General features: G+C 35.8%; 1 protein-coding gene across 9 annotated transcripts in view; it reads left to right on the top strand.

Annotated features, from left to right (window-relative positions):
- The window catches only part of EHBP1 (EH domain binding protein 1), a 369328-nt gene that overhangs the window by 75552 nt on the left and 280498 nt on the right, over window positions 1-13278 (top strand). For all 9 annotated transcript variants that reach the window (XM_012477186.2, XM_012477187.2, XM_064364167.1 and 6 more), the window contains exon 3: window positions 11691-11748. In XM_012477186.2, the coding sequence (XP_012332609.1) occupies window positions 11691-11748 (58 nt within the window). The remainder of the gene's footprint in view (window positions 1-11690; window positions 11749-13278) is intronic.

The following is a 13278-nucleotide window of genomic DNA, read 5'->3' on the forward strand; positions in this document are numbered from 1 at the left end:
TTTTTTAACCTTTGATTTTCTGTAGTTTGAAATGATTATGCCTAAATGTAGATTTTTTGACCTTTATCCTGCTTGGTATTCTCTGAGCTTCCTGGAATTATGGTTGGTGTCTGACCTTAATTTGGAGAAATTCTCAGTCATTATTGTTTCAAGTATTTCTTCTGTTCCTTTTTCTTTTTCTTCTGCTTCTGGTATTTCTATCATGTGTATTGATATCTTTTGTACTTGTTCCACAGTCTTTGGATATTCTGTTCTGTTTTATTTTTTTTCAGTCTTTATTCTCTTCGTCTTTTGTTTTTGAGACAGAGTCTTGTTCTGTCACCCAGGTTGGATATAGTGGTGCAATCTTGGCTTATTGCGACCTTCGGCTCACTGCAACTTCTGCCTCCTGGGTTCAAGCGATTCTCCCGTCTCAACTTTCCGAGTAGCTGGGATTATAGGTGTGCACCACCATGCCTGGCTAATTTTTGTATTTTTAGTAGAGGTGGGTTTTTGCCATGTTAGCCAGGCTAGTCTTGAACTCTTGAACTCAAGTGATCCATCTGCCTTGGCCTCCCAAAGTGCTGGGATTATAGGCATGAGCCACCATATCTGGCCTCTCTTTGCTTTTCAGTGTTGGAAATTTCTATTGTGATATTCCTAAGCTCAGAGATTTTTTTCCCTCATCTATATACAGTCTACCAATAAGCCTGTTAAGAGCATTCTTCATTTCCATCATAGTGTTTTTGATCTCTAGCATTTTATTTTATTTTATTTTGGTTGGTTCTTTCTTAGTATTTCCCATCCACGTGCTTACTTTGCTCATCTATTTGCATGCCATATACTTTCTCTATTAGAGCTCTTAGTATATTAATTATAGCTGTTTAAATTACCGGTCTAAGTAATACAATATCCCTGTGGTTTTGATGGTTGTTCTGTCTCTTCAAACTCTGTTTTTTGCCTTTTATTATGCCTTGTTATCTTTTTCTTGATAGCCAGATGTAATGTTCTGGGTAAAAGGAACTGCTGTAAATAGGCCTTTAGTGATGCAGTGAGGGCTGGGGTTGGGGGAACATTCTGTAGTCCTATGATTAAGTCTCAAAATTTTAGTGAACCTGTGCCTCTGGACTGTGAACTGTAGAAGTGCCTTTTTTAGTGGCTAGGTAGGGCGGGATGACTACAGTGGGCTGGAGTTGGGTATTTTCCTTTTCCCAGGTCAGGTAGGCTCTGATAAAACCTCAGCAGGCTAGGCTCTAGTTAAGCCGTTTCTCTTGTCTTAGTGAGTCAGATCTTGTTAAGAACAGAATATCTGGGATAATTCAGAATGGTTTCTTCCTCCCTTTCCTTGTTGAGATCATGAGGGGACTTTCTCTGTTATTCACTGTGAGAATGTGGTAAAGCTACAGAAGGTAAAACTCACAAAAATTTGCATCCCCTTTCCTCTGTGACTGGGTCCCCTGGAGTTTTTATCTCTCAGGCTTGTCCAAACTGAGCCTCCAGCAGTTTATCAATTACAGTTCAGTTTTCCCTACCTGAGTACTGGTTTTCACAGAGGTTTCAGCTCAGTTAAGTTGTGATTCTTTGTATTCACCTGCCAGTCTCTCTAAATTTGGGGGCAGTGGTTTGCCCTGCGACCTCATTTCTGTTATGGATCTAAGAAGAGTTGTTGATATTTCAGCTTGTTCCGCTTTTTACTTGTTAGGATGGAGTGGCAAACTGGAAGACTGTGTTTAACTTTTGAGGAACTGCCAAACTATTTTTCCTAGCAGTGCCACCAGCAATGTATAAGGGTTCCAGTTTCATCATATCCTTGCCAGCTTTGGTTATTGTCTGTCTTTAAAAAAAATTTTTTTCTGTTAGAAACAGTGTCTTGCTTTGTTGGCCAGGCTGGAGTGCAGTGGTATGATCATAGCTCACTGTAACCTTAAACTCCGGGGATCAGGCGATTCTTCCCTCTTAGCCTCCTGAGTAGCTAGGACTACATATAGAACCAAAAAAGAGCCCGCATAGCCAAGACAATTCTAAGCAAAAAGAACAAAGCTGGACACATCATATTATCTAACTTCAAACTATACTACAAGACAACAGTAACCAAAATAGCATGGTACTGGTACCAAAACAGATATATAGACCAATGGAACAGAACAGAGGCCTCAGAAATAACACTCAATAAGGCTCATGCCATCATGTCTGACTAATTTTTTAAAATTTTTTGTAGAGACAAGGTCTCGCTATGTTGTCCAAGCTAGTCTTGAACTCATGGCTTCAAGTGATCTTCCTGCCTTGCCCTCTCAAGTTGGGATTACAGGCACAAACCACTGTGCCTGGCATTTGTCTTTTTTTATATCCTTCCTAGTGGGTATGAAGTGGCATTTTATTGTTCAGCAACATACTTTCAACTGTTCTTTTACTTTTTTGATTATAGACTCTATCTACTAGCTTGTTGATTTGGTAGGTAAGGATTTAGCTTTCTTATCATATCCTCCTTGAAGCATATGTATCCTTCTCTTTCCCCATCCCCTCACTTCCCAGTGAGCTCTATCAGAGTAGGTCAGAATTCATTGTGACTTAGTAAACATTATTAGCAGCTGAGGCCTATAGTATTATCATCATTTTTTCTTTTTAAAAATTTTTTTTGTGTTAATAATTACTAATTTTGTTTTGTCCTCCTCCTACCTTCCCTCATGACCCTCCAATGTATGCATCATTATTATTATTAAACTTACCTGTTACCTCTCAAAATCCCTCTCAAACAAGTAAACACATTGGTAATTCATCAGTTCTTTTCCTCCCCCAGAGCCCACAAGTGTCCTGTTCCACTTTGGATGGTCTCTAAGCATCCAGCATAAATGACATCTTAGGACATTTTTTCACTGCTATTCTAGGGATAGTCAGATATTTAGCCTTCTGGATTTATCTAAATTTCCTGTATTTTTCTCTTTTAAAATCACTGTTATTTTATTCTAGTTCTGGAAGATTTCCTCAAATTTATCTTCCAACTCTGCATTTTTTGCTCCCCTAATAAAAAATAATGACATAATTTTCAGAATACTTTCTTATTTATTAAATATTCCTTTGGTATTTTTCATGAGTGTAATATATTTAATATCTCTGAGCATACTGGTGATATTGTGTCAGTTTTCTTCAAGTTCTTTTTTCCTTTTTAGCCTGTTTTCTTTCATATCAGAGGCTTTCCTTAGATGATCCTTGTTTGTCTGTTCACATTTAAGAGGGAGACTGTACAAAGCTATTTGGAAGCTCTGTGCGTACACATGGACTGGTTGCCAATGTTTTGGAGAAGTTGCTGAAAGCAAAGCGCTCCACTAAGCACTTTATATATCTTAACTATTCATTACATTGGTCCTGTATTCTTACTTCACAGATGAGGAACATCTTGAGGCTTAGATGATGCAACCAGAAGAAAGTTGTCTTCATGCGATTCTTTTATGTATCATTGTTTTTCTGCCCCCTTCTCAGTAAATGCTTTTTGAATATCAGGAAATCTCTTGAGATCCTTAAGGTCAGAAACAAGACAGACAAATGCAGTCATCCAAAACATATAATTGCAGTAATTATAGAAGTGTGTTGAGATGAAACTGTGAATATGATTTTTTGGGCTGAGGAATGGTCAGATTGATATATTCTTTTTTTTTTTCTATTAACTTCAATTCGAGGTAACCAGGTATATAACCTGGGCGTACTAGTATTTGTTTTAGTGACATGTGAGACTTCTTCCAATAGGTCTAGAAAAAAAAAGAAGAGTAAATAATATGCTAAGTTTAAAAGAATCATTATAGGTGATACTATAAAAACAATAAAGTATGAAGTATTATTTGAGAAGACCAATATTGCACATGTATACAGCAGTGATTCATTATAGTGCTGTTTGTCTTACAAATATCCTCATATTAGAAAAATTAGGTCTTGTGTGGTGGCTTATGCCTGTGATCCCCATACTTTGGGAGGCTGAGGCAGGAGGATCACTTGAAGCCAGGAGTTTGAGACCAGCCTGGGCAACATAGCAATCTCTACGAAAAATTTTTAAAATTAGCTGTTGCGGTGGCATGTTCCTTTAGTCATAGCCACTGAGGAGGCTGAAGCAAGAGGATCACTTGAGTCCAGGAGTTTGAGGCTGCAGTGAGCTATGATCACTCCATTGTACTCCAGCCTGGGCTAGAGTGAGACCCTGTCTCAAAAAAAAAAAATGAAAGAAAGAAAAATTATCAATTCTGTATACTGTTGTTAGTAAAATATTTATTTATTTATTTAGATGGCCCATCTGAAAGTACACTTTGTGTAATATGCCAGACTGCAAACTCCACTTCCTCAATTTGAGGTACTGTTTCTAAATACTGGCATATAGGTATTAGAAATACCTGTTAGAAAAGTTCATTTGCATTATCAGTTATTTTTAACCAAAAGTAATCACTCTGTGAAAATATTTTTTAAATGATTGAATGACACAAAAATATAAGTAAAAAAAGAACCCAAAATATTTTTATTTAACTGACAAAAATGTTTTACCTCTTTTATTATTAGAATTGTTCTTCATTTTTACAGAAAAGAAGTATGTTCTATATATGTACTTTTTCTTGTATTTGTACAATTTTTTCCCATTGAATAATTACTGCAGCTTGGTAAATAACTCTTGTGAGTAAGTATAAAGGAGTATAATTAACTGGAGCTGTAGCAGTGATAGTTTCATAGGAGGCAGATGTACCTATGAAGGATAAAAATAATTACTTGAGAAATAGTAAAGTTAGAGTATTTCTGTGATAAGTCAATCTCCTCCTTTTTGTTTAAATATTCACAGCATCTCACCATGAAATGTTCATTTACAGCAAGGAGTCCTTTTCCCTAAAAGAAATAACCCTGTGAGTGAAGTGCCTATTCAGTTAAGATTGGTATTAATGTTTTGAGCTCTTTTTTTCTTATTTTAAGCCTATCCTGGATTCTGTGGTGAGAGGAATATATTGTACTTTTTGTGTTCCAAAGACTTATAGTTCCTTATTTTTAATTCAGGAAAAGCTTGGAGGCTTTCCAAGTTTTGAGATACAGCTGTCTTTTATTTTTGAAATAGTGATGTCATATAAATGAAAACTGATAGGACATAAAAAGGATAAATTTGATCTTAGCACTTTGAAATGTAAGCTTTTACAAGACAGCAACTATTGATTATTGTTATCTGTGTGTTTTTAATTTACTGAGTTTTCTAGGACATTGAGAGATTACTGTAGCAGATACACCTAGAAATCCAAGTGGCTTAACCTAACAAAAGTTTATTTTTTGCTCACTTTTCAATGTAGAGAGGGTGTTCCAGGTCAACTGGCCTTCAATGTGGTCATTCGGGGGCCTAGGCAACTTTTATCTTATGACTGTGCCCTCCTCTGTGTTCTAGAAACCTGTCCATTTAGATAGTATGGGGAAAATACACTAGTTTATTATTCATTTGCTCCAGAAGTGACGTAGACCACTTCTCATGTTCTAGTGGTGAGAAGTATGATGTGGCCCCATCTTAATGCCAACATGGTGGTGGTGGTTGGAAAGGGCTGGGAGTAGAGTACTTCCTGTAACACCTCTCATGATTAACACCATGCTTTGGACAGGGAGGATAAATCTGATAGTCAGTGTACTGCTCTGCTCAAAGTTATTACTTCCCCTTTCATAATGTTGTTCTAAGGTGGTAATATTAGCTACCTCTAGATTGTTAGTAGACAGGGGACAAATGACTCCTTGCCTTAAATTCTTTACCCTATTTATGAATTTTTCATTTTGCTTTTAAACCACCAAATATTTAGTTAATTAGTGTCAGTGGTTTGTTTTTTTTAAAAAAACTGGTTGAGATTTTAGTGCGGTTCCTTCATTTGATAAATTAGGGAATAGGCTCAGAGAAAGTGAGAGATATTTCTAAGCTCACTTAGTATCAGACCTAATTCCTGGTCTAGAATTCTCTTCTACATATAGTCTACCCCCCTTATCTGCAGGTTCTGAATCTGTGGATTCAGCCAACTATGACTTAAAAATATTCAGGGAAAAAACCTAATAAAAATAACAATGTAATAATAAAAAACAATATAAACAAAATATAGCATAACAAGTATTTACATAGTATTTACATTATTGTATTAGGTATAGTAATCTAGAGATGGTTTAAACTTAGTCATACACTGCAGAAGAATGTTTCAGTCAACAACAGACCATATACCTGAAGGTGGTCCCATCAGATTATAATGCTGTATTTTTTACTGTACCTTTTCTGTGTTTATATGTGTTTAGATACACAATTGCTTAACCATTGTGTTAAAATCACCTACAGTATTCAATACAGTAACATGCTGTACAGGTTTCTAGCCTAGGAGCAATAGGCTATACCATATCGTCTAGGTATGTAGTGGGTTATACCATCTAGGTTTGTGTAAGTACGCTATGATGTTTGCACAAGGGCAAAATTGCCTAATGATGCATTTCTCAGACTATATCTCTGTCATTAAGCAGTGTATGACTCTATACAGGAGGATGTGTATAGGTTATATGCAAATACTGCATCATTTTATGTAAGGAACTTGAACATCCTCAGATTTTGGTATCTCTGGGGGGTCCTGGAACCAATTCCCCACAGATATGGAGGGACAACTGTACTGTGTCATCTTTGAAAGGTCTACTATTATAAATTGATATCTCCTGAATTAATACAAGGTGTTTCCCCAGATTCCTTTCCTCTCAATACCCTCCTAAGATACTTCCCCTGAAGGAGTAGGAATTTTAGTTGATGAAGAAAAAAATTAGTGGTCTGAAAACCATTTATCATATTATTGTTTGGGTCTGGCTAGCCCATACTGGAATGTCCTATTGACTTTGAATGCCTGAGAAAGAATGGCCCAGGAATTGAAGCAGCTACCAAAAAAGAAGGGGAGGTTGCCAAGTCAGGTGGGGCCTATTTAAACATTTTGCTCATATCTTAGGGGAATATATATGTTAAGTTAAGACAAAGAACACCACCCCCCAACTTCTGTTGACTTGGAAAACAAATTAATTTAGTTGTCTGAGGACTTTGTGATGTCTCTGAAGTTAAAAAAAAAAATTAACTTATTTAATTGTCTGTTCATAATTGATTTGAAACTTAAAAGTGCTGATTTATATGTATTTATTCTAGTTCTTAGTAAGTGTGCTATTTATTTATTTATTTATTTATTTATTTATTTATTTATTTATTTGAGACAGTCTTGCTCCGTCGCCAGGCACCAGGCTGGAGTGCAGTGGCGCAATCTCGGCTCATTGCAACCTCTGCCTCCTGGGTTCAAGCAATTCTCCTGCCTCAGCCTCCTGAGTAGCTGGGACTACAGGCGTGCACCACCACTCCCAGCTAATTTTTGTATTTTTAGTAGAGACAGGGTTTCACCATGTTGGCCAGGATGGTCTCGATCTCTTAACCTTGTGATCCGCCCACCTCAGCCTCCCAAAGTGCTGTGATTACAGGCGTGAGCCACCGCGACCTGCCGCAATTGATCTATTTTTAATAGCTCCCTCCCTACATTTAAATACCTCCCACTAGCATAAAGTATATACATTCATGGGTAGAAAATACAGAAAAAGATAATGACACGTAATTTTACTTCCCAGTAATAAACACAGATAGCATTTTGAGGTATTTCCTCTTGGCTCTTCTTTTATTATACAGTGTACAAAAATTAAAATCTGTATTAAATAAACTGACTATGATATCCTAAGCATTGTCCTATGTTTGCAAATGTTCTCAGAAAATGTTTTTAATGCCTCTGTGATTTTCTAGTAAATAGACCTACTGTAATTAGTCACTCATCTTTTGTTGGGCTTTACATTGAAAGTGTCATTGTAAATTATCGTTTTTACAAATTTTAAATCTAGTAATCTCTGTGGTTAGGCAGGTTCTTTCTGCCACTTTTCATGTTGTTTCCTGAGATATTTATAAATAGCTTCTTTTCTGTATAAGGTCTTTTCATCTTCTCTATGTTCTCCAGGGTTGTGTGTGGACTGGGTAGTTGGTTTAATGGTCTGTCTCCTCACTAGATTACGAACTTCCAGTGGATCTTTCTTTCATCTTTGTATCTCCATTGCTCAGCATGGTGCCAGGGACACAGTAGGCGTTCAGTGAAATATTTGTCGAATGCTTATTATGATTCTGGAAAGTGACAGGACTGATTTTCATGTGATGGTTTTGGGTTTTTCTCATGGCTTTTACGGTTTGACCTCACACATGTGTCATACATCAGAGAGTGGAAAAGAGTAAAGGAGTTAAAATTTAAGCCAGAAATGTTTTTCTTTAACTTAGTTTTCATACACAGTAGCTCACTTAGTGGTGAAGAGGAAGGCATGCCTTAGTTGCATTCTAGGGAAACCTCAAGCTAATTTGCTCTATAATCTGAATATTGTAGCTCTCTTTTTAGCTTCTCCTCTCTTCTCCACTCCAGTCCTCTTTGCTTTTCTTCACTGCTGTCTCCTGTCCTTTTTCCTAGCCTCTTTCTTCCTCTCCAGAATTTAATGTTAAGAGCACAATTTGAGACAAAGCATGCCACCTTCAGATTCAAGATGTTCCTTTTTAAGGGCTTTGAAGATAGGATAGAAGGTGTTAAATCTGTATTTTTAAATGCACAATTTTCTTCCTTGAACAAGCCCACCAAAAGGCCTCAAATTTTCCGATGGAGCCCTTTAGACAGATTTCACAGGAAGTATGACTTTGTATACATTTTATGTGTATGTCTGTAAAATGTTTATATGTCATATATTAAAATTCGTGTGTATAATATATAGGGCTATCTATGTACTGACTAAACTGAAGTGATGGGATAGAGATGTTAAATATGTGATTGTTGAATTATCTCAAAAATTCTCTCTATCAGGTTTTCTTGACGTTTTTGATAGAAAGTTATATAATTGTAGGTTTGTTGGTAGTTGGAGAAAACACTCACAACTGTCCTGTCTCTGGTCTCTTGGGAGTACATAAGTAAATATTTAATGGGTCTTTTCTAGTGTAGCATGAATGCTTAAAATATTAATTGTGGACAGCCAGTCATGTGGTTCTTGGTACCCTTCTATTGAGAATAATAACTCACAGCAGTTCTTTAATTTAGAACACTCTGCCTCAGTTTGTTCCTGGTAATAAAAAGGTGAACCGATTTCTAGTAGATATTTAAAATGTGAACATGACTTAAAATCACAAAAATGTTTAGCCATCTCTGGGGACATTCTTAAATAAGTCACACATTCTTGGAACATCAGGCATACATACAGGTTAGGAGACCACCCTTCTTGCTTTTTTGTGCTAAAAAGCTTTCGTTTTCTGAAGCAGTGAGATGCATTGAGTGGCAGGAGGGTGCTAAGCATTAGAATGAGGCCATGGTTCAGGTGGCACTAGGAGGGTGCTGTGTATGGGAGACACTCTCATTGCCATCGCAGGTAGTGCCTCACTAAAGTTTCAAGTCAAACAGTGGTTGTCAGCCTTGGCTGCACCTTAAAATAACCTGTGGAATTTAAAAAACTGCACACCAGACCAAATAAATCAGATTATTCAGGGCTGGAACCTAGGTATCAGTATTTATAAAAGCTTCCCTAGAAGTTTTATTTTAATTTGCAGCCAGGATGAGGATCCCTGCAAAGCTTGTATGAGTTGCAGAGATAGTGTATTATATAGCTACTGGCTTCAGTTGGACCTCATCAATTATAATTAACCAATTGGGAGTCCCTGGATGACACTTAAGGTTTATTCAGTGCCAAATATTCATTGAACCTCAACCTTGTACTAGATCATTAGTTGCTAGGAATATAAAGATAAATAAGATATGGTTGATAAAATAGTGCAGTCTAGTGGGAGAGATAAAAATAAATACTTACAATGCAAGGTACACAGAGTATTAAAATAGAAAATAGAGGTGTGTCTAGGTTATTATTGGGAACACAGGTGTAATTAACTCTGAGGTTTGGAATATGGGATGGGGCAGGAGATGACAGGAGAAATGGTCAAGGTTTCACAGAGAAAGTGATCAATTAAGAGTTTACTAGGTAGAAAAATGGAAGAGCAAGTCTTTTTGGGTGTTGTTTTTTTTTTTAAAGGTTATAACATTGCAAAGATGTGAAGAAATTGAAGGAATTTGTGTTAAGGGGTTGGTTATAGAGGAAGATGCCTATGAGATATTTGCAGGTTATACAGCTAGAGAGATAGATCAGAGTCAAGTGGTGAGTGAAATGCCTTATAAGCCATGTTGAGAATCAAGGGTGTCACAGGGCCAAATGCACATAGGGTCTAGATAGATCATCTTAAAGAGTGAGGGTAGTCAGGTATAAAGCAGCTGGTAGTGTTGAAGTTGCTCATAATCTGGACATCATAGGCCTTGTTTATAGGCATTTAAATAAGAACTTTTAAAAAGAGTTTAAATTAAAACTAAAATAAAATAGAATACTCTTTCAGTCAAGTAAACCTGTAAAATACAACCTGCAAGGGCCAGTTGGTAGTACCTTCAATGTAAGAGCCCAGCATAGGATGATAAACAAGGAAAGACTGTAAGATAGCATTTCTATAAAAGTACTGTTGAAATATAATTTCAGAGTTGAAGTTGGGCTAGAGCTGCGGAGATGAGAGTATAAGTGAAGAGGTTAGTGTGGTAATCTAGGTAAAATGTTCTGGCAAGCCATCAGTGTTTTCAAATGAGGTAGCTTACAGTTGTTGACTACTGTTCTCCTCCTGTTAACTTGCCATCATTGATTATACCTTCTTCCCAACCCCATCTATCATGTTATACTGCACCCCATCCTCACTCACTGTAATTGTCCTAGTCCAGGTTTCTGTGTTGAACAAGTTATTTTATTTTTGTTTTTCTTTTAACAGTTGTTTGCTTTTCCATTAGTATAACTCTCTAGATAGCAGTATAGGTTTGTAGGTGGATCACTGAGTGAGGAGTTTAAGGCTGGAGGTGTTTTATGTGTGTATATATGTGTTTAATTAAATGAAATAAAAGGAAAGGTTATTTGCTGAAAGCAAGGGATTCTAGTGTAAAATGAATAGGACATAGAAAGTGGTGAAGGTCACCAAGATGAGTATGACCTTCATTTCTTGGTTAAGAAGCTTTTATCTAAGATTTTTTAAAATGAAAATTTAAGTAAAATAATTGATAATCATAATCTTGATGCTTTTCCTAAGAACAAAAGAGAACTTAGGTGTATTAGGTTTCACTACTATATTATTTTTAATGAAGATAATTGAGATGATTGTCTATAGTGTTTTAAAAACCACAAGTATTGTTCATGAGATATAGAGATGCAAAAGTAGTGAATTCATAGATTTAAATTATTTTGGAAGTACCCTGTTTATGCTTATTTACTTCACATTAAAGGGGATGGATACTGTGTTAGAAGTATGGTATTAATTTTTGGAGAGGATATGTGTGTGCTTTTTTCTTTTTAAAATAGTAACCAGTTGTAAATATATCATTTTACTTGGTTTGTCCCTGTAAATTAATTTGCTAAAGTATTGTTAGAAAAGAATATGGAGGAAATATTAGTTATGCAAATTAGGTCACATATGTAGTCAACATCTATGTTCAATAGAGCTTTATTGTAACAGTAACTGCTCTATGTAATCTAAAGCAGATGACATTTTTGCCCTTTTAAAGGCGCTAAAATGAAACTTTATTAATTTGATTTAAGATGAATTGTGTTTTAACTTTTTTTCTGTTTGGCAGGCAACCAGATAAACTGGTGGTAGTTTGGACAAGAAGAAGCCGAAGGAAGTCTTCTAAGGTTAGTGTATTTTCTAAATTTCTTACCTAAATATTGAATTCAAATTAGCAAACTGCTCTGGTTCTAGTGTAGAATATTTTAAAACATTACTTGATGTTTCTTTTTTTTTTTCTTGATTATCTACTGAAAATGGATTGATCAAATGCGGTAATCTTTTAACTGCTTGTTCTTAAAATGGAAGCCAGATACCTGAGTTATGATCTTGGATTTGGTAATTGCTATGGTTTGAATGTGGCCTCTCCAAAAATCAGGTGTTACCAATGTAATCATATAGGTTGGTACAAAAGTAATTGTGGTTTTGCCTTAAAAGTAATAGCAAAACTGCAGTTACTTTTGCACCAGCCTAATATAAGAAGATGGGGCCTTTAAAAAGTGATTAGGGTAAGGACTTCTCCCTTATATGAATTAAATTAGGCATCCTTCTGCCACATGAGGATGCACTAAGAAGGCTCTCACCAGATGCTGATGCCTTGGTCTTGAACTGGAAGCCCTTAGAACTGTGAGAAAATAAATTTCTGCTCCTTATTACTCAGTCTGTGGCATATTGTTACAGCAACAAAAATGGACTGACTTGAACAACATAATAGTTATGTAATTTCGCTGTACTACGGTGTTAAGAATTAATGATTAAACAAGTACCACTTACAAAATTGTACCTGAGATTAATTTGTTTAGATTACAAGGTGACGAAGTTAGGGCACACTTAAGGAGTTATAAGTTATTGGAGTCTGTTGCTGGGTTGCAGAAGAAGAGTTGGATTTTTAAAGGTTTTAATTTCTTTTTGTACTGATACTTTTGTTTGTGGGGAGTGGAACAGAATTTTATAATGTTCAATAACAGTTCCACAGATACTTTCAAAATTCTGTCCTGGCCAGATTCTGTCCTAATGCCTGTAATCCTGGCACTTTGGGAGGCCAAGGCAAGAGGATCACTTGAGGGTAGGAATTTAAGACCAGCCTGAGAAACATAGTGAGACCCTGTCTCTACAAAAACAAAAACAAGTTAGCCAAGTGTGGTGATGCATCAGCTACTCAAGAGGTTGAGGTGGGAGGATCGCCTGAGCCCAGAAGTTTGAGGTTTTAGTGAGCTAAGACTGTGCCACTGCACTCCAGCCTGGATGACAGAGTGAGACTGTGTCTCTAAAAAACAAACAAAATTCTGTTCTATAAATAAATATGAGTATTTTTTTATTAGTATACAATGACCACAAGAATATTAATTGAGGTTGGTTTTTCTACAAGTAGACCTGTATAAAGAAAACTTTATTAGTTTTAATTGAAATTCTATGATTTTCTAAATTTACATTTTTTTTAATTTATGGCATCTTTTCAAGTTTTTTATTTTTATTGAGCTAAAACTTACATATGTGTAATACACAGATCTTAATTTTATAGTTATAAAATTTTTATAATTACATATGTAATATGAGCTAAAATATATGTGTAATACACAGATCTTAATTATAAAATTATATATAAAAATAATTTATATATTTAAAAAATATATAATTTTATAATTAAGATCTGTGTA

This window comes from Aotus nancymaae, unplaced genomic scaffold (assembly GCF_030222135.1).
Source record: "Aotus nancymaae isolate 86718 unplaced genomic scaffold, 86718_ANA_hifiasm-v0.15.2.pri h1tg000057l, whole genome shotgun sequence".
Lineage (NCBI taxonomy): Eukaryota > Metazoa > Chordata > Mammalia > Primates > Aotidae > Aotus > Aotus nancymaae.